At 39.3% G+C, this 22,785-nt stretch overlaps 1 protein-coding gene and 1 pseudogene across 1 annotated transcript; one reads left to right on the top strand and one right to left on the bottom strand.

Moving 5' to 3' along the window:
• Window positions 1-22,785, bottom strand: part of LOC115791619 (high affinity cationic amino acid transporter 1-like) — a 33,794-nt pseudogene that overhangs the window by 8,945 nt on the left and 2,064 nt on the right.
• Window positions 4,589-21,492, top strand: LOC115791454 (homeodomain-interacting protein kinase 3-like). Its single transcript, XM_030745541.1, has 9 exons — window positions 4,589-4,996; window positions 17,915-18,134; window positions 18,270-18,461; window positions 18,579-18,760; window positions 18,940-19,063; window positions 19,444-19,563; window positions 19,721-19,807; window positions 19,897-20,084; window positions 20,208-21,492. Exons 1-9 carry the CDS (start codon window positions 4,911-4,913, stop codon window positions 21,490-21,492), a joined length of 2,484 nt encoding a protein of 827 aa, XP_030601401.1. The 5' UTR covers window positions 4,589-4,910.

Below are 22,785 nucleotides of genomic sequence, written 5' to 3'. Positions count from 1 at the left end.
AATACAATATCACATGCAGCTAGCTACATTATAACATCTTAGGGCTCAGTACAAAAAACCCTGCACGGGCAGTATCATGTGGCTGAACTCAAAACTGCAATCTTCCAGGGAAAAAGTGGAAGAAAATACATTAAATCTTTCCTTATATATTAAACAAATATATAAGGAATAATTTAATAAGTAGCTGAATTATTTGTGAACCTAATGTACTGGTACAGTGAAGTTACTGTGCTTCCTGCTGCATCAAATTGCCCACCCTAATTAAGCTGAAACTACCAACCAACCAACCAACCAACCAACCAAACAACCAAACAACCAACCAACATATGCAGTTATCACTTAAGACTTTGGAAGATTCTGACATTAACAGACAAAAAATTAACAGAGAAAATAATCAGCCAGTAATGAAGATAAGTGTTAGTTGTGGCCCTCAATTACAGAATTGTTGTGCATGATTTGTATAGTACATGGCATATTGTAGTGTCGGGAAAAACCTTCAGTTTATCAAAGTGAAATGTGAATTTCGGTTACCATTCCCCCTGAATGAGACTGGAAAAGGACTACTGCTGTCAGACAGAAATCCCCCCCGCTTCCCCGGACATTTACACATTATTTCATATATTCAGCAAAAGGAAGTGGATGGTTAAAATGTGTAGACAAAAAAATTGTGAAGAAAAAACTGTTATACAAATAATCTATTATAATACTGGACTAAACCAGGAGCAGAAAGACTCTTCCACATTGCTGCCAAGATTAACAAGCTGCTGATTATTACAGTACGCAGTCGCTGCATTATTCTAAGATCTGGGAAGCTCATAAATGCAAGTTTGTAATAAAAATATAAAAAATACTACGGAAACATTTAGGGACTAGTAATGAAGTCTTTACAGAAACAAATAAACACACAAATGCAAGTGACCTATAAATACCACACAACCCTGACTGGCTTGGGTATACAGGTCAGTCAGGGGTCACAACTCCCCCCACCCCCCTCAAAAAAAAAGTCAAAACAACCTAAACTACACCTGCTGAAGATTATGTCAAAATAAGCTATTCCTACAAAGAAAAAGACAGAACATGGAGTACTTACTCAAACCCACCTAAAGGCGCACTTCAACTCTTGACCTAAATGGAGATTTTGGAAGACTGATGACAGAAGGATTAAACTGTGCATTTGTTAACTATTCTTTAAGCTGCTGTGAAGACTGTGGAGCTTTTGACAGTAGGACGATCTGAAATAGAATCTGGAAGAATCACATGGCTTGGCTATTCCAAGCAGCAGGCACACATGCACACACGCACGGTAAAATCCAACAGATGTTGGATGACCATGCAAATCTTAATCAATGCATTTTTACAGTAATAACTCTTGATGTGCATAGTGTCATGTAACAGTGTTGGAGTTGCATATTGCATGTTAAAGTTATAAGAGCACACTTGTATGGTCCCCATTCATATGACTCAGTGACAATTTAAAAAGGATTTGGCAGAGTACTTTGGATGAGACGTTAAAGAAGTGGAAGGGGGGGAACTGAACAGGAAAGAGGGTGTGATCCCTTTCAACCAATCAAGTTAGACTATCCATATGACATTTCTGGACATTTGAAATGGTTATGTTTAAGAAGACATAAAGGTCATTCTGCATAAATCCAACAAAATCTGAAAAAAAAGTTCTTACCTGAGCCCTACAGAATCAGCTTGTTTTTTCACGTGAACAACTTTAGTGTATTCAATAAAAGTATGCAAACCTTTCATGCAACAAAAACTGCCAAGTTACAGGATATTGATGTAAATAGGGGTAGGTTGAATTTTTGCACTGTTTAATTGTTTTGCACTGTGAGAAGATCATGGATCTGTATACCTGTACAAGTGGTGATTTCACAAAGGACAGATGAGACAAAGTTTGGACAATACAGTCCAAATTTTTGACTGCTACTGAAAGTCCAGTTTGCCTCTGCACTTGAGCTATCTGGGACAGCTGAAGAGCAGTCACTCTCTTAGTATGAACCAGCAGATCAGGGCACTGCGCTGAGCACAAGTGCGCAGCAGCCTGTTGCTCCTTTTCAAGTTTAGCACAGTGAGTAAAATGGCCATGCCATCTTATGCAAAAAGAAACATTTCACAAGCTGATCAGGTAATGAACCAGCTGCAAAGATGAGAAGCACAACTCCTTCAGGACCAAAAGTTACTGGATCAGTGTGAAATGTACAAACTGTTGCACAGAACATGCAGACACCAATGCTGTTTCTCTATTTCTTCAGCCATGTGCTAAATTCATGAGCATGGCTAATGTAAAAAAACAATATTAGAAAACTATTTAGAAAGAGAAGGGCGTCTAAGAACACAAGTTCTTAGACAGAGCACAAGAAAAGAATGGTCAGTTGGATCCAGTAAACAAATATAAAAGCACCAACACTAAGCAGTCACCTCTGTTGATCATTGAAAACAATCAAAGGGGCACCTGCAAATGCTAATTGAGCTTTCTCAGTAGCAGAAGAATGATTCTATCTAAAAACTGTTGAAAAAATACTAGAAGTAAAGAACTGTTAATAAGTAAAAGAATAAAGTGAGCGATGACAGCTACTATCTGTTGATGTGATATCTGTGCAGCAGGTATTTTAACTAGAGGAGAATGATTAATGGTTTGAAACTGGCCGTGTTTTTCTTTGGCAGTGAGAGAGGGTTACTGTGATTCTAGTTAGCCTCCATTCACAATCCAATTTTCTGTATTCCTGTTTGAAGTGATGGAGATAAGTGTTATTTTTGGACTGAAAATGGCCCAATAGAGGGTTAAACAATCTAGATAATTAGGAAGGGAATAGTGTTAGTTTTACGCTTTCTGCATTTCAATTTAGCAACACAACACTAATTATTGAAAGAGGTTAAAAGTTGATCAGGATTTGGTGCAGGTGTTGTAACAGGAAGCATCACTGGATTTGTTTGCAATAGAGTCCACAGTAAAGAGAAAGTGATGAAGTTTGGGGTGAAGTTTTGAAACAACTGTATTGTGGTCTGCTATAAATTTGTCCTCTACATCGAGGGTCTCTGGACTTAGCTCAGAACAAGAATGTAACCTTAGAAATGAGTGGCTGCTTTAACAGACTAAAGTTATGATTCAACTTTTTCTAGTTATACATACATGGGTGATGTAGGACAGTACGTGAATGTTTAAACAGCTGGAATAAGCTACACTTTAACAAAGCAACTGAGAGAGGTTCAGAAAATTATGCGGAGTTTATTTGGGGGGGGTCTATAAACTATATCTCAGCTGAAATAATTTAATCATAAATTATTAAAAATTTGTTACTGATGCATCTTGCACTGAGATTTTTTTTTTCCTGTTTGCAACTCAAACCAGCTGGAGTAGGAGCAGATACGAAGCTGGTGAGAAGCAACTTGCAAATATTAGTTACTCCCAGAGGCCACCTGCAATAATCAATCTATTAATATTAGTGTTATCTGATTGCTTATGTTTGCAATAACATCCTGGTTTCATCGTAATTAGCCAGCACACATTAGCTCCACATGTAAAAATGTTGTGCTATTCACTGAATAAACAAGATAGTCACCTTGAATTTGTCATTGACTGAACAATGTATACCAATAGGTGCCACCATGTTTATGGACCAAAAAGTAACACTCAACCACTGCATCAGGTCCAAATATTTCTTTAAGAAATAAAATGTTTCCACAAGGCTTTACTCCAAAATCATTTAAGCATTGGGAGAACTCAGGCTGGCATTAGTTACTTTAGTAAAGTCAAATTTCAAGCTCATTAGTTTATCACATCACTGGAAGCCAGAAATAATATGTTTATATTTCTAAACATCTTTTAAACATCTATCTTCAGATTGCTTAAAACTTTGGTGCTACTTGGAACAGTGACAGCACAGAGCAGGACAAAGAAAAAAAAAATTAAACTAAATGGGTTTATTTTTGACAGCCTTTGCACAGACACCAGCTTCCATTTATCTTTGCTAGATCATGAAAGATCTGCTGAGCACTGGGGCTAAAAATTCATGCAGTAAAGTGTGGAGGGCATTAGCGTGGAGGGGGGGCAGATTATTTATTTAATTCATCCATTTTCCCCTCTTTTCTTCCTGTCCTTGGATGCAGGATGTGGAGATGGGATCACATATTCCAGACTTGGTTCAAATTAACACCAAAATGATAAAATTTTGTGTTACTCAGTTTTAAAACTACCAGCTCACCACAAGTGTAGGTAAGAATTCACTTTAGGCCCCATGTTTCCTGTGCTGACTCCTGCTGATAGTCTGAAATATTTATCAAGACACAATGTAGAAATGTGTCGAATGTAGCACACAGTGGAAATAACTACCACTATCAGTGCTGGATACATTTATTGCTGTCAGCTTGATGAGAGGCACCACAGAGCTGGTAGAAAAAAGAAAAAAAAGCATAGTCCTCTGTATGGGATTATGACTGTATTAAATTTTGTGGCGTTAGCTTGGCAGGCCCGCTCTCCTGTTTTGGATAGCCGTTAGCCGATAAACTTTTAAGCACGCAGGTTGCTACCGTATAAAACTAGCCAGAATTAGTTGCTTGACTGTATGTTAACTATTTATGAAGAAATATTTGCATGAAATATAGCAGGCCTCGTTTACAGACGTGTATGCTAATTGCACCCAATGATGAAGCCTCAATTTCGGACAGGGGCGGCGCATCTTTAGCTTTGCAGCTACGTAAAACAAGCGTCCCCAGCTTAACCGTCACCAGCGTAGACAGCTGCAGTCCTGGAAGAAGTGTTTGACAGCTGGATCGCAGCATCAGGACAAACAAGGTGAAACTTTAAAAATTAAGTTTGCAGTGTTAGTTTTTGAGAGCAAAAATAGTTATCACAAACTCTGTGACAAGTGTGCGTTTTAGTGTACCGGAGGAAAGGAAAGGAAATGGCTGAGCTGCCTGCTGAGCGGATCTTCACCGGACCAGGGGAAGAGAAGTTGATAAGGTACCAGGGTGAGGCTGCTCCTCAAAGGTAAGCCTGACATCTCATTGCCTCCCTCCTCTGTCTCCCTGATTCCTGTTAAACAAAGCATCTCATGCACATTTTAATTAGCCTCGCTGATGCTTGTCTCTCTCTTGACTCAGTATGACGCAAAATCGATAAACAGTTGAAGTATGCAGGAGGTTACATGAATACGGAGGCCTGCCGGTGTTTTGGCTTGATGTGAGCAATCAGTAAACATTACAAACACAATGGCAGCAGGCCAGACTCCCTCAAAAATGCGCGATGGCAGGAGAAAGTTTTGCATGATCTATTTTAACAGAGTAATTCATATACAAAAACACAGTCAGTTCATTTAAAAAATGATCAGCATTGCTAAAACATAGTGCAAATCAGATAAATGTGAGGAAAATGGAGGAGAATGAATCTGTTCAGGTGGCGCTAGTGTTTTAGAAATCTCCGGGACCTGTGAGTCAGGTCCTGGTGATGCAGGATTTATCCAGAGGAGAACTCTGTTATTACAAATTATTCCACCTTATAAACCTGAAATCTGTGTGTAGTAGCGGGACTGTACAATGTGTGAAGAGCACAAAACTTTATTTAACGTCAGATCCGAGCTGTCCCTAGTTTAATTACGATAGTGTTGCTGAGCCATGTGCGTAAATGCGTACATCGCTCTGCTCTTTTCTGCAGGCTGTGCCAGGCTGTAGGCACTTAAAGACAATATTACATATTCTAAGATTCAGATATTAATCTAAGGCACTAACAAAGTAAAGTGCATTTTGACAAACATTTCGATATGATGTGTAATAGCACCGATCGCGAGAGGTAGGAAACATCTGTGTGTGCGCAAAGACGTTTTCACTGTTGACCGATCTCTGTGTAGAAATGTGGCTAATGGCTTGTAATAACATCAGCTCGCTGTAAAAGTGAACTTGGCTGCATGTAAAACACGCTGCATGAATAACCCAGATACAAAACGCATTCTCGTGTACGTCTTGCATCGGGATTGTTCTCCCCCTCGTTTCGACGCTACACATTTCACTTCAGTTCAGTTTGACTCCATTTAATCAAAAAATACCAGTAATTACTAAAGGACAGAAATATGTGGCGTTCGGCACCCTTAAACAATAAGCATGAGGACACAGTAAAGAGATACAGGACAGAGCCAAAGGTTTGGCACCGCGCTCACAGCTTTGAGTCATGAATCCGTGCCAGTCACGCACTCCTGTTACTATCTCCCCCTCTCATACAAATAAACGTTCTTATACATATTCTTAGGGGCAGTTTTCACAACCACATCAGGCACGAAATAAGACACGTCGTTTTTAAATGTAAACTTTAAATGTTTAAGTTTGTCAAATGTAGCGCAATTTGCAGTTAATGATTTTATATATATAGTAGGTAAACACAAAAATTCTAGAAAGGAAAGTAAAACGCATTTACCACACGTGCAAGATATTTAATATTCATGGCACGATTCATTCTCTTAACAAAATTGTCAGTTCTACTTTGGGACCAGGTCGATCTAAAAAACGATAAATCTGTTTTAAATCATTGCAGCTCGTGATCAGTTTCAGTGAATGTGTGTGTTAAGTTTTTTATAATCTTTTTTTGATGCATCAGTGTAAATAATGAAAGTTTGAGCTCACTTTATCTCACTCTCTGTTTGAAAGTATAGGGTCATTTTGTATGTCTGGTTTTGTGCAGTTTTGTACAGTGCCTTGAAAAAGTATATGCCCCCTTTCTGATTTTACATATTTGTCAGGCTTGAATGTTTTAGATTAGTTGTTCCCAAAGTGTGGTCCGCGCCCCCCTGGTGAGCCACGAAGGTACTGCAGGGGGGCCGCAGTAATAACAGAAATTCGGTTTGAAATGACTTACAAGTATGCGTAGTTACATATTTATATTAATTCATTAATATAAAAAATGAATTAAAACTGATAATAGGAGGTGGTTAGTTTGTGATATTACTCATTACTCTGATCTAAATTTACTGCTGTTGTATGCCAGATTTCCATTAGTATCTACTCAGCGTGGGTCGACTCGACTTGGCATGACTTGCCACGGGCTTGTTTTGTTTGTTGTTTCGATGTGGGTGGAGTCGATATAACAGCACGGGCAGTAGTCTCTTGACGTAATCTGTATGTGGCTCAAAACACAACACAACAATGGATGAGATATAGGCAAGCTAACATAGCTAATGCCAGTTTAATATCATCATCATGCATAAGTCCCCCGTACAATGTTTTAATGGATGAAGGTTATCATTGTTAATTATTACTCTATACCGCCGAACATGCCATAATCGACTCAATGTACTTCAAAAGTGCTGCTGTTTGCGTACTTCCGGCAACAATTAGCATAATAACCCTATATTGGTTGTGAAGTGCAGTTTCTCAGCTTTTGGAAACCTTTTGAATTTTTGGATAGGACAAACGCTTGCGTAATTACGGTAATTCAGATTTCCTTTGAGCAGCTGCCTCAGCACTCAGCGTTAACCAGCTGTTCAGGGCTATTAGGGGCAGTATAGGGTTATAATATGTATGCTGTGTGTGCGTTTCAGATGGCTCTCTTGTTGCAAAACTACCGCTGCAAACTGTCAGTCTGGGCATTCAACCGGTGCTTTGCGTACCTCCATTTTCTTGCTGTTGGGTTTTAAAAATGGCGCAGTTGATTCTGGTGAAGGAGTCGCTCTCATGACTCAACTAGTGACGACACTCCCTGGCCAATCAGTGGCATGCTGTTCTTCTGCGTCACATTTTCGGATCACGTTGGATCGCTTGGAACTCTGGCTGAGTGAGTACTAATAAAGTACCTGATACCTGGTACTAATGGAAACACCTTCAAACCGCGCGCTGCGCTGAGTAGATACTAATGGAAATACTAACTAAATTGCTAATACCACCCAGTATTAGCAATTTATAGCCAACAGCTTGTGTTGTTTGTGTTTTTTGAATAACATTTTCAGGGAAATACACCACTTTCTCTTGTTTTTTGATGAGAGTGAAGACAGGCTTCTATCCAGGAAAATTTCACAGGCTGGTACTATCGAATGACCAGGGGGGAGTAGGAACCATAGGATTTTCTGAAAATCTTGTGAATGTCATAACTTGAGAATTATCTCACCCAGGATGTTCAAATTCACACCATAGATGCATACTGTTCAAGCTTGACCCATCAAACTTTACAAACTTTTTCACTGGCTTTACTATAACAGCACTTGCTCTCCTCCTTCCCACACTTATTGTTGCATATTATTGTATTTTACATATAATTCACTTGATAATTAGAAATAAATTTTACACAAAGCTATATATTTTTCTTTCTTTTGAAGTCTCTCTAGATAACACAAGAACAGTTGTAGTTTGGTCAGCTGTGAAAATAAATTAAAAAGAAAAAGCTCTAAGAGCTCTAAATTCAGTTCAATTAAATTCAACCTTAAATCCAGCCCCCAAGACACCCTCCATTCTAAAGCCCTCCAAACCAAAGGGATGAGTCTGACCAGTCTAACAAAAATGCTGCTTTCCAAACACCAGTCAGAGTAAACCAAATTATAACACAATGCAAAGAAGCCTATGTGGAAAGAATGAACTAAAATCCAAAGCAAGTTAGAGTGTCATCTGATCCCAAACAGAGATTATAAATTTACAGACTATCTCTAATTTGCCAGCGACAGAAAGCAGAGATCCTACTGTAAGTGAATATAAACTGACCAATCAAACAAAGGAGACACAAACAAATCATGGCAACTGCAAGAACACAGAACATGTGATCACTGTTTGACAGGTGAGACACATTTCCCCCTAAAATGCAGATCATTCAGTGAAGTTAGGAACACTTACTTTGACCACTTCAGCTCTGTAATTCCAAATTTCCATGAGCTTAACAACATCCTTCAACATCTCCTTCTCCGAGGAGAAGGAGACAGGGCATATCTGGCTGCCTGATATACTGTATATATATGTACATATCAACACGCCAGCACCTGAGGGACAGTGAATGACCTACACACACACACACACACACACACACACCTAAACAAACACACACACACACACACACACACACACACACACACACACACACACACACACACACACACACACACACACACACACCTAAACAAACACACACACACACACAGTCATATGATATATAAGATTTGAATTAAATTGGAATATATATATATATATATATATATATATATATATATATATATATATATATATATATATATATATATAGTGATACTTCACTAAATTGCATTTTGGTACTTTGGTAATCTTGTGCAACCACCATCATCCACCAGCCGCCCCTGCTGGTACTCTTCTTAATTATCTCCTGATCCATTTTATACACACTGCCATATTTACTAGAGCTACAGTTGCTGATATTTTTCACACTGCTTTGATAAGTCAAAGTCAAAATCCAGTTGCAACTTGCTTCGTCTTAACTCTGATGAGTGTAAACAGACGCTACACATTGTTTAGGAAAAATGTGAGTTCATGCTGGTCTGAGCTGCAGCTATCTGCATCTAAATTACTCATTCTTTAACCCTAGAACACTAACCTCAGGTGATTTTCACCCATGTGAATGTAAGACTTATGTTAGTGTTCTAGGGCTAAGAGTCTTTATAACATGAATGCTTTAAATAGCACTTGTTAATAATGCTGCTGTATAATGAGCGTTAGGAACTTTTGTCTAGGAAATAAGTGTGAATCAAAGTAGGATACAAGTGCATGAAAAAGGAAATTCTGAATGCTCGCAGAGATGCTGCATGGGACGGCAGCACAGACCACCGGGTGTTCCTAATCATGTTTACTCAATTTTATACAGGAAAATGTGTTTCTCTAAAGCTTTCTAGCACTACCCGGGAAATCATTCCAGCCTGGGGTACAGTACTACTAAGTTAGAAATTCAGTAGTGCTTGATCACTTTCATGCAGTCGCAACACAGCAATTATAAAACTACAACAGTAGTATTTTACCTTAACGTAGGGGCAAAAGGAGGAGATCTTAGGTATTGGCCGTTTCACTGCGAAGCCCAAGCAGACAAGGCTGTAGAACCCAAAATCTCTGTGTCCCACTTTGGTGGTCTTCAGATGCTGTGAGGAGGTTTGGGATTTCTCTATTTAACTCATTGAGATGGAGGAGGAGTTAGAGGTGCAAACACGCAGTCCTGCCCGTTCATTACTATTAGCTATTACTATTATACCGTAACCTTGTGGCTGAAACTGCACTCGATGATCAACTCACATACCTGGCAACTGCTGAAATCAATAACAGATAGAAATTCACAGAAACAGATAGAAAATCAATAGAAATTCACGATTATCACCTCGTGAGAGTTTGGACACTGGTAGTCTGCAATTTGGGAGAAAACAACTGCTTCAGTTAACTTCGATGTCAAAAAGACAGGAAACGTGCATTAAAAAAATAACTCAAACCAGAGACTCAAAAATGGTTTTATAGCCACGTGAGTCTTATTCCCTTGAAATTTAATTGCAATAATGAGAGAATAGGCATGGAGTTGGTTCCACGTGTCAAACGTAGCTATTCACTGGTAACTGTTGATGTGAAGTTGAAAGCAATGTATATGCAAGTGTAGGAGGTCATCATTAGGCTGAAAAAACAAAACAAACCTATCAGAGAGAAAGCAAAAGTTCCAGGAGTGGCCAAATCAACAGTCTGGTAGATTCTTAAAAAGAAGGAAGCGGGCACTGGCCAGCTCAGCATTGTCACTGTGCCATTGTCCTAAAATATATAGACCTAAATGTAAGGCAAAGATGAGTCTATTTGAAAGCTGAATAGAAGTGATGCATTTTTCAAAAAGAAATTCATGTCAACAATTTCTGTACCTAATAGGCTATGCTGTGTAGTATAACTGAGGAGTCTTTTTGAGCTAATTACACAAGACCTAGTTTCAGTATCAGCCATGTATGTGTGTACCTTTCTATAAAAAATATCCTATGGAATATTTAAAGCCTGACTGAAAAGTATTCAAAATATTACTATACATCAAAGATACTAAATGAGCTGAATTTACTTTTGCCAGTATTTTAGGGAAAAAAAATATATTTTACAAATTGTTCTCTAATCATTTAATAATTTGGGATGGTGATTGAGCTTTTTCAGTAGCAACTAAATGAATCTTTGTTTAACACAAGTTGGAAAAATAGCAAAAGTGAAGGAAGTGTGAATAAATAAAAGAAATAAATGAGCAACAGCAGGTAGGATCATGTTAAAGATTTGGTTGAATGATCTGTAACAGTGGAAAACTCCAGGTGAGAAACTATTTTGACTCGAGGATAGTGATCAGTGTTTTGTAACTAGTGTTGTTATTTAAAGTAGAAACATTTTGTTGCACATTTTGATGTCAAATCATTTTCTGGTATGAGTCATACTTTGAGGACAAATGACATGATACAAAAAAAGTGTAAAATCCTTCAGAGTAGTGAGGGTGAGTCCAACTTTCTGCGTTCCTGTTTACACGAAGTAGATAAAGGGGGTTGGCGGTTCATCAGGATTCGGTGGGGGTGTTAACAGGAAAAGAATTATTGACAATAGCATCACTGAATTTGTTTGCAGTAAAGTTAGCAGGAGACAGTGATAGGGCGAGGTTTTAGAACAGGAGGCAAAAGGAGTTCCATTAAAAACAACTGCCTTGTGGTCTGATATAAATATGTCCTCCACATCTAGGCTCTCTGGGTTTAGATGAAGGCATAAATGTAACCTTAGAAGTGAGTGGAAGCTTTAACAGTAAAAGCTTTAACACTAAAATTATGATTCAACTAGTTCTAGTTGTACATAAGTACCCTGTCCCACTTTGACAAAGCAACAGAGAGAAAATTGTGCGAAGAGTTTATTTTATCTGCCTTCAACACAATAAGCTACAGACAACAAAAGTTCCTAGAGAACCAAAAGGACACGTAGCACATTTATTGTAAAAACAGACAAACACCACTCCCACAGGTTCAGGGAAGACGAGTGTCTGAAGTCATGTGTGTCTCAGTTGTGATTGAGACTGTAGAAGCAGGATGCCTCTGAACAATCTACTGACATTGCAGTGAATCCCTGGTATCATCTTAATTAACCAGCATAGACAGCATCTATCATTTGATCTACCGTGCACACCATGACTAACTAGTATCCCACAGGGTCACCTTGAAGCTGTCATCTGTAATAGTGAACAATGTGTATCAACAGGTGACACCACCCCTGTGGTCAAAGAACTATATGAGTACATAATACAGTAACACTCAGCCACTACGGCAAGCCCAAGTGTTTCTTAAAGCAACAAAATGTTTCCACAAGGGCGGAAAGCTTTACTCTAAAATCACGTCAGCATTAGCAAAATGTAGTCTTCTTACTTTAGTGGAGTCAAATTTCTAGTTTCTGAGTTCATCAGATCACGGGAAGCCAAAAACAACAAAATGCTATAAAGTCAAACTTGTGACAAAGGAAAAAATGGCAAAGTGCCCCACTGTGTGATTAACAGTCCTACTCCCCCGACGTTTCTGACACAGCACGCCTGTCAAAGGCAGTCCTCAAATATAAAAGCACTGAAATTAAGCAGTCATCATGGTAAACTCTAAAGCTGACTAAAAAGTATTCAAAATATCATCACTATTCATCAAAGATATTGAGTGAGTTGAAATGGCCCTTTCCAGTACTTTAGGGGGAAAAAAAAGATATTTTACAAATTGTTCTGTAATCATTGAATGTTTGGGATGGTAATTGTGTTTTTTCAGTAGCAGCTGAATGATTTTATGTTTGAAACAAGTTGGAAAGATATCAGAAGCAAATCAACTGTTAATAAGTAAAAGTAAAAGCCTGTTTAAAGAGCTTGGTTGACTTGGTGGACACAATGTTCTAAAGTCAAACTAAAAGTGAAATTCTAGCTTCATATGTGAGAAAGGGGAAAAAAAAAAAAGGCTGGCAAAGTGCCGGGCTGCCTGAAGTAATAACAGTCCTACTCTTCCTCCTCTCTCCTGACACAGGTGAGAAATAAACATATTTTTGGAAACTTTGCATCTGTACTGTAGCTCAGGAACCAGCTCATGAGAATAAAAAAGAGAATAAAAAGCTAGAAAATTGTTAATGTGTGACCTATTGATTTCCTGGTAATGTAAATAAAAACAAAAACAAAGGCGTGTTCCACTAAGCAGTTTTCAATTAAAATTTTGAGTTTATTTATCAATCAAGAACAAGAGCAACTTCAAGAGCAGTCGTTGAGCCTTTAAAATGCCACAGTAACCGGTTCTAACAGTTTCAGGTCCTTCTCTAGGTTATTCCAGGAAAAAGCAGCAGCAAATTTAAAATACTGATAGTTAAAGCACAACCAGTATTTGAGGTATTACAAAGAACTTTGAGCACAGGTTTAAAATCTGACAAAAACTTACAGGTCACAGAAATCCCTACCCACTCAATACAAAGCTTCTACTTGGAATCTTCTTGTAATTCTCATTTCAGCAACAAGTCACTTCCCAAAGCAGGAATACACAATGTGTTACTTCATCGTAACTGTGATGTGTATAAATAGAGGCCACACATAAGCTGGAGACACAGTAAAGAGGAAATATGAATAAGCCTTTCATGCTGAGGCAGTCCTCATAAACTCAGTGATCCTGGAAAGCTTACACACACACACACACACACACACACACACACACACACACACACACACACACACACACACACACACACACACACACACACACACACACATACACACACTTATTTAAGTTAGCAGGAGATGCAGATATCCTAACACAGTCAACGACTTGACCACTAGTGACCTACTTTCAGAGGTGCTAAAGTTAGAGTGAGTGGAGCAGGTCTGAGCTGCAGCTATCTAGATCTGAAAGGTCAAATCACTCATTTTTAAAAGCCATTATAACATGAACTCTTGCTGATGTTATGTTCCTGTATAATGAGGATATCAGCTTTTCTAGAGGGAATAAGTGTAAAGATAAAATGAACTCACTGCAGTAATAGCAAAACTATTCTACGCATTTAATACACTAGCACTGCCTGTTCACAGGACAGATCCTGTACTTTGGTTTAGTTTGTTACTTTGTTTCAATCCTGGTATTAGGCACATTTTTAATAGCTAAATGGCTCTGGACCGGATCCAACCCAGAGATATCATTGGTTCTGTAATGGATCCACAAACCAGGTTCAGATTGCAGTCTGCTTCCACAGCAGGATGAACCCATAACAAATAAGGATCATTTAGACCACATCAGGCCTGGATATTTTTTGCATCCTTTTATGCCCCAGCTAATCTGACCCGGATCCATTTTGGAGCCATTTGTATTGGCTCATTTAGTCATTCCTTGTGTAAAATTGCTCATCCTTTCGAAATTATAATGAAATTTCAAAACTCTAGCTGACCAACATGTACATAGCTTTATTAAAAAACTTGGATATTTCTTGTAACATGTTTGCCTTTACTGAAGCTTTACATTCATTAAAGACTTAGAAGGACCTGCATTTTTTGAGTTACATGTAACAATAAAAGTGGTAAAACTGGTTTGTATTACCAGTAACACAGTAAAACATCTCTGCTATACCTGTAAGATGGCCATTATTTATCAGTGGAGGCTGAAATGAGCTAAAATTCTAAGTGGTTACACTGGGGAACATAAAAGTATAATTTTTGTGTAAATCTCATTATGTATTTTTTAATTCAGTAATGGCAGAAATAATGATATTTTCTATAAAAAGTAAGTTTATTACAGCAGACCTGTACATTAAATTTTTCTTACAAATTATAGGCAAAAGAAACTGGTCATAAACTGAAGCAAAAACACTTTTCAATTTAATAGTGATCTTATGTATTTTAATTTTAAGAACATGTTTCATGACATTCAGACACCAGTTTGAGAGTAATAAAATCAAAATGATTGATGACAGTTTAAATGAACAAAACAAAGGAAAACAGTCAGCTTTTCTAAAATTCATATTTTGCTCTTATATAATAAAGAATCAGTGTTTTCCACGCAGAGATTTTATGATTCAGGTATATGGCCTCCCAAGTGTATTTACTGACTCATTTCAGCATTGCTCTTAAGTTCAGTCACTGCTCCTCAGCTAGCCTGGAACCTTCCCAGCTCCTGTTTTCCCTACAAGCTGGCTTGCTAGTCTGATCACTGGAAATCACTCAGCTGCTTCCCAAGAGTGGATATCATCCTGTAGTTGGACAGCCTCTAACTCCACCGTTTTGGACTGTAGCTAAATGTTCTGCTCTGGAGCTCTGTTGAGAATCTGTAGTGTCTGTCTGCGCTGAGCTCACAGAGGCTGCAGAGCAGAACAAGCACTACCAGCTAGAGTCCAACATAGAGGAGATGGAGTTCATCAGCAGGATTAGACTTTCACTGGAGAGGCATCTGATTGTTTATAAAAATAATAAAAAACCTTATAAACTGCCTTATTAAGTTATTTTAGATGCACTGTTTGCCTGGGCCTCTGAGCCTAATCACTACTTTATCAATTAGTCCAGTTTGTACATGTCTAACAAACGTGAGGCCTGACCATGAAGTACTGTTAATTCCACTAACAAAATGTGTTTTCTTTACATGAAGGAGTAGTAGGATAGCAGGAGAATAGCAGCTCACCTTCTTGAACGTCCTCTCGCTGCTTCCAGGTTGAAGGCTTTAAGATGTCACAATATGTGGCAGCATGAGGAACATGATTCTCACTGCATCTATAATTACACAAGCAGCAAACTTTCATGAACCTCAATTGAAAATACCAGCTCATAGTGTTAGTTATAGTGCAACCACTAGCCTTTAATCTTAAACTCTGTCTCAGTGATGTATATAAAGGTGGAAACAACTAGCCTGACTGCCAAAACCTATGTACAAACATAATATTGCTTCTTATGTTGCTTGTTTAATAATTTGCCACAGATCAATCTATTCCTTTTAGGTCTTTTTAGATGCCAGTGCACTGTATATGCTCATTTATAATACAACTCTTGAAAATTGTTATAACAGAAAGGTTTTTTTTCTTGCATAGTAAGTCTGAGAGCCTACCACACAATTTGGATGCCAATGACTACTTTCCTTTTTAGAACATACGGATGAGAAATGGAGACAAAGTTAGAGAAGTTACAGGAGATTTTCAGCATACTTTAAGGTGCCACCTTTTCAAAATAAAAGCATCCTATTTAGGTTTTTCAGTTTTCAGCAAGTCTGGTAGTAGCAACAATGCCACTGCAAATTCTCCAAAAATTGCATCGTCTAGTGTCCCTAGACGATGCAATTTAACGAGTTTCTTATAAGTTATAATCTGGATTTTGCCAGAAGGAAATGTTGGTTCATTTGGGATAACTGATGGGATAACTGATCATTCTGATCACACTGTGTAGCTCTGAGGCCTTTACCACTTTGGATTATGAGTTGAGACAAAAGAATTAATCAATCAATGGAGAAAAAAAATAAGAACACAAATCCATTATGAAAATAATCATTAGTGGCAGTCCTAATAAATAATCATTTGATAAAAACGAACAATGACAGTAAAATCCTGCTTTTAGATGAATGCATATAAAAAAATCTAATGGTATAATGTGTATCGGTATAACAGTCACAGAGGCATGTTTTGGAACTGAGAACTGGAGTACAGTCTGTTATAATGCTTTGTTTATTTACAGCAGGTGATGTCATATCAGAATATGAAAATTGATAGCTTGATTAGCTGCATATTCTTCACCTGGGCCCCAGTGAGCTTGGCTCTGTCTCTGATTTACTTGATAGGCAAAAACTGACTCCTCTGATTTGAAACAGTCAATCAGTGGTTCAGTGTTGGTGTGGTTTGGGACGTGTAGTGAGTAGAATGTTCTATGATGATTTAAGCAGCCGTAGTGAGCACTAAGTCACTGACTTGTTCTCTTTGGAGCTTTTGGTCACTAAGCTGCCTCCAGCGGATGATTTGTGCCGTTTTGAGCTCAGTTTGGCCTGCATTTGGTTTGCAGAAAGTTGCTGCTGTTCTGTCCCTGATAAGCCTAAGACTGAATTCCCTTTGGAGTTTTAAACTCTCCAAGTACAAAAACATCTATACATTTTCTACATCAGCAAATGAATGTTTGTACTGCTGCAACTTTACAGCTGGAATTCATTTGTGACGGCAGTAGGGTACAGCGTAACAAGCTGCAGATTTAAAACACCTTCCCCAAGATGAGACTCTACTTTGTGCTTTAAAACATGTAAACAGGAAAATAAGTGAAAACATGGCGCGTTCAGCCAATTTTAAACAGAAACTCTGAAGATAATCTGCTCCTGACCAGGTTATGAATTCAGCATAAGTTATCACAGTGATTTAACCAGGTAGAGAGAGCTACTTTGTGACACAGAAAATTCTGACTTTAAGCTCAACACAGCGCACCAAGCCATTAATTTCAATTCATAGTATACCCCTCTGGTCTCTATTTTGTTTTTCAGTCTGAGCCAGGCTGTGGCAGTTTAAATTAATAACAGCTATAAGACTTATTCAGTTATCTAAGTCTTTTCAGACCCGTGACTTGTGATCTTATGATGGAATGTAGAAAATTGTTTCACCAAACCTTTCATATTTCAGCACTGAAAACTCAATGCACTCATATTTTGCAGAACTTTTGACTTTTATATTAAAGTCACTGTTGAGGAGAAACTTCTGAGATAATTCAAGTGACATCAGCTTGCCAAGTATTTATAGTTTGCTTTCTGTTCATCCAGCTCATGACAAAAGATGGAAAAGATCTGTTTGCGATCATAGTGCATTGCTTTTGCCTGTAATTTCACCTGCGGTTATCATGAAGCTTTACTGTCTACACTGTAAGAAATGAAGAGTTTCACAATTTTAATGTCAGTTGCTGAAACCAGTGAAAGAATGATTTGATGATGATGCTGTTACAGTATTAATATACAACTCAAAGCTGAAGTCTGCCTCATTTTCTTCACAGCTCTGATGGTGTCAGAAATGCCCCCCACTCTGCCCAGGGCAGCAAGTTACCCCCCACAGGCAGGCCCCTCACCAGATTCGCACATTACCATTTATTAGCTATCCTGGGCGAAGGAACCTACGGCGTGGTTGTAAAGTGCATCAGGCTGAGTGACATGAACACTGTAGCCGTGAAAATAGTGAAAAATGAGTACTTCAGAAATGGGCTGGTGAACATGGAGGTAGGAACTGCTCAATAGAGTTTGTTACTCAAAAAATGTGGCTTTTCAGTTAATCCAACAATTGTATTTGAAGAAATGCCTATAAAATCTGTATTTGAGGCTAACATAAAACACATCTGTAACCCATGTTTCCAGGTGGCTGCCCTGCAGAAGTTAAAAATGCATAACTCTCACAAATACAACTTGGTTCAGTTTAACCGAGTCCTTACCAATCGGCAACATGTATATCTCGAGTTTGAGCTTTTGGACAAAAGCCTTTTTGAACTTATGAAAGAGAGACATTTCCAGCCACTTGGTCTAAAGTCAATTAGACCCATCGTCCAGCAGGTGTATTTAACTATATTGTTCTCTACATTAAAACATGGCTTTAAGCTGGATACTGATTAAATATTAACACATGGTGTATCCTTTGTTTTGGTTTCTGTTTTTTTTTTTCCCTTTCAGATCGCGAGAGCTCTTAATCATATGAAGTCTGTAGGAATAATACATGCAGACCTCAAGTTAGAAAATGTGATGCTTGTCAACCATCAGCAGGAGCCTTATAGAGTCAAAGTGATCGACTTTAGCCTGGCCTGCGACGTCTCATCTGCCAAAGTGGGCTCACGCATTCAGTCCCGTTCATACCGGTGAGTACCTGGAACCAAAGTGGAACTTTGTATTAGAGGCGTACTGGATACTCACACAGTCACACACACCTCCAGTGTTTCTGTGAGTGGTTTCTCAGCTGCATTATAAATCAGTTATCCCAATTATCAATATTGACTACAGATGTGACAATTTCAGTCTTTTCTTTGTCCTCCATCAGGTCCCCGGAGATTATTCTGGGGGCTCCGTTTACAGAGGCCATAGATGTATGGTCTCTGGGCTGCATTGCTGCGAATCTGTTCCTTGGCTCATTACTCTACCCTGGCAGCAATGAATATGAGGTGGTAAGTATGACATCTGCTTCTCCTTTCTTCTGAAAAACTTGATTTCAGGCTTTATTGATGTGATCATTAACACAGTATATCAGGGATCCTCAAATCCAGGCCTCAAGATCTGGTGTCCTGCAGCTTTTAGATGTGTCCCTGATCCAACACACCTGAGTTAAATATAGAAGTCATTAGCAAGACTCTGGAGAATTTAACTGCATACCGAGGAGGTAATTCCACCATTTGATTCAGGTGTGTTGGATCAGGGACACATCTAAAACCTGCAGGACACTGGACCTCGAGGCCTGGATTTGAGGATCCCTGCAGTATATTATAAAATTTGTCACTTGGTCTATCATGGACTGCCAGTTTGACTAAATGGCCTGATGTATTTACAGATGAGGCATATAGTGGAGACTCAGGGCCAGCCACCAGGCAAACTGCTAGACTGCGGACTAAGGACTGCCTCTTTTTTTTACCTAGAGTTAGACTTCACCACCAACACGTGGAAACTCAAGGTACCTACCATTTCACCATTGCTGGTTAATACCGTATGCCAGTAAACACTACAATAAACATCACAATTATTTTCTAACACTTTATTTTTAGCTTTTTTTTTTTCATATTGTAAAATATCTTAGCCTGTTTGTCCAATAATAAGTTCCCTGTCTTTAGACACCTGAACAGTTTGCCAGTGAATCAGGGACTGTGTTCACTGAGAAAAGGAGGATAAAGCTGACATCTCTTGATGACCTCAAGCATGTAGGTGCAGTTTTTGACCATTCTGTTTATATTTTTAAAAAGAGCACTCAAAACTTTTAGGTGACCTTTTTTTCTTCTTAATGTTTCAGTACTGGGTCATCCGTCATCGGAAATTTGCAGATATAGCTGCAGAAATGTGCGATCTGCTGATGTTTGTCGAGATGCTGAAAGGAATGCTTGCGCTTGATCCTGAAAAACGGATGACACCCAGTCAAGTGCTGGAGCATGACTTCACAAAAATGGTGCACATAACGTGCTTGTACCACTACAGCTCCCAGTGAGACAATATTTCACAGTTTTTTGTTCTTTTAATGTTCCACTGGACATGCACATGTGGAAAATGTGTTCAGATTCAGATGAGCAAATAATTTAGCATATGATCTGATTCATTGTTTTGCAGTGTAAAATCCTGCTTTCAGAAGATGGCCATCTGTCAGATGGTGACTTCAAATAGTCGTGCAGCTTTGTGTGGGTCTTTGCAGCAAACCTGCTCCCGAACTAGCCAACCTGCCCGGCAATGTCCTCCTCGCCCTCCAACTGAGCGTGGTACCTCAACGGAGCTCTGCTGCCCTTCCTCCAGCACCAGCAAACCTGCCCGGCAAAGTCCTCCTCACCCTCCAGCTGAGCATGGCACCTCAACAGAGCCCCACTGCCCTCCCTCCAGCACCAGCCAACCTGCCCAGGAAAATCATCCTCACCCTTCAACTGAGCATGGTACCTCAGCAGAGCCCCACTGCCCTCCCTCCAGCACCAGCCAACCTGCCCTGGAATTTCATCCTCACCCTTCAACTGAGCATGGTACCTCAACGGAGCCCCGCTGCCCTCCCTCCAACCCCAGCCAACCTGCCCAGCAATGTCCTCCTCTCCCTCCAGCTGAGCATGGCACCTCAACAGAGCCCCACTGCCCTTCCTCCAGCACCAGCAAACCTGCCCAGGAAAATCATCCTCAGCCTTCAGCTGAGCATGGCACCTCAATGGAGCCCCACTGCCCTTCCTCCAACACCAGCCAACCTGCCCAGCAAAGTCCTCCTTGCCCTCCATCTGAGCATGGCACCTCAACAGAGCCCCACTGCCCTTCCTCCAATACTAGCAAACCTGCCCAGCAATGTCCTCCTGATTGTCCAGCTGAGGGAGGCACCCAAGTGAGGCGTCATTGTCCGTACTCCAGGACCACATGCCCTGCCCAGCAATATCGTCCTCACCCTCCAGTTGAGCGCCACTGCCTTTACTTCAGAACCACCCGCTCTGGCCAGAAATATTGTCCTTGTCTTCCAGCTGTGCACCTCTACCTTTACTTCAGGACCACCCAATCTGCACTGCAAGGTCATCTTCACCCTCCAGCTGTCCGCCTCTACCTTTCCTTCAGGACCACCCGCCCTGGCCAGAAATATCGTCTTAGCCCTCCAGCAGTGCACCTCTACCTTTACTGCAGGACCACCTGCACTGCACATCAATATCATCGTCGCCCTCCAGCTCTCCGCCTCTACCTTTACTTCAGGACCACCCAATCTGCACTGCAAGGTCATCTTCACCCTCCAGCTGTCCGCCTTTACTTCAGGACCACCCGCCCTGGCCAGAAATATTATCTTCGCCCTCCAGCTGTGCACCTTTACCTTTACTTCAGGAGCACTCGCCCTGCGCAGCGCCTTAACAGAGAGCCACTGTGTACGGATGAATACTACTAAGGGCCTACCCTTCAGGCTGGAGACTAAAAGAAGAAATGCTGGCTGATTGGGGGTGATGGGAGCAAAAGAATAACCATCTCTGAAAAATCTGAAAGGTCAGATTGTGACCTAAAGAGGTTCCATTAGTCTGCTGAGCTGGCTTACTCAAGCAGTGGCTACAGGACACCACAAAGGAAGAGAGAGCTTAACCATGGGGAAAACCATGTTAAGAGGCTTGGATTGAAATGGGAGCATCCATATTTTTGTTCACACCCTCCTTATTCAGACTGATCCACAAGACACTTTGGCAGAGCACCACTGCTGCAGAGAGCCATTTCCACTCAGGATTACGCCAAAAAATATGGGACTGGAAAACATGACAAGTAGAACTTGGTGGTTATTTATACCAGTTACTATATATATAAAGAATGAAATCATAAATCATACATTTAAAAGCAATCAACATCTCCCTCATTGTAATGGTCAAGAAACTTACATCATTTAATATTAGTGTTTTCACTGAGTTATTTTCCTTGAAATGTAGTTGTATGAAGTACTTATCTTTAACTGTATTACCTAAAGAGTGGAACGATACAATATTAAAACATTAAAATTGTTTTACTAATTACTAAGTTACTTTAAAATAATGATGTGGTTAGCAATGTTTTCCAAAGGTCAATGAGGTTTTCTTCCATAAAATGTACTATTTGAGTTTATATTAAAAAAATGAGATCCTCATGAACAGATAATGGCATCTATAGTCTGGATATATTTTATGTGCCCTGATGTCATTCTCAAAATAAATGAATAAATAAAAATTGCCCAGATATGAATTGTGTGTGGAGGGTTTGTAGTTCACTTTGCATTACAGTATTTTAATTTAAAAAGGACAATTTTCAACATTAATTGTTTATACCTGAATACCAAATTGCATTTCTATAGATGAAAAAATTCACTTTGAAAATTTAAAATTTCAGCAATGATGAGTTGGGGATTTAAAAAAAACTGACATTTGACTGTGAAAATGAAACTGTGTGTTCGTGTTACCCTAAGCAACATTTCTACAAAGTTTAATGAACTTTAGTTCATAACTTTTCGAGAGAGCACAAATATGTGAATATTGTCCCTATCTTACAATGGTTAAAAAAATAAAAATAAATTGTATCCCGGTGGTGATCCGGATCGCCACCAAAATTTAATCAATTGTTACTTGTAACACCTCCCGCAACTCCCGAATTTTTCATCGAAATCCGCTGATAATTTTCCTAGTTATCTTCCTACCGAAAACCCATGGAAGCTTCAAAATAAAAGCCC

This window comes from Archocentrus centrarchus, chromosome 14 (genome assembly GCF_007364275.1).
Source record: "Archocentrus centrarchus isolate MPI-CPG fArcCen1 chromosome 14, fArcCen1, whole genome shotgun sequence".
NCBI lineage: Eukaryota > Metazoa > Chordata > Actinopteri > Cichliformes > Cichlidae > Archocentrus > Archocentrus centrarchus.
The sequence above is the reverse complement of the archived record's forward strand: the minus strand, read 5'-3'. Positions and strand labels throughout refer to the sequence as shown.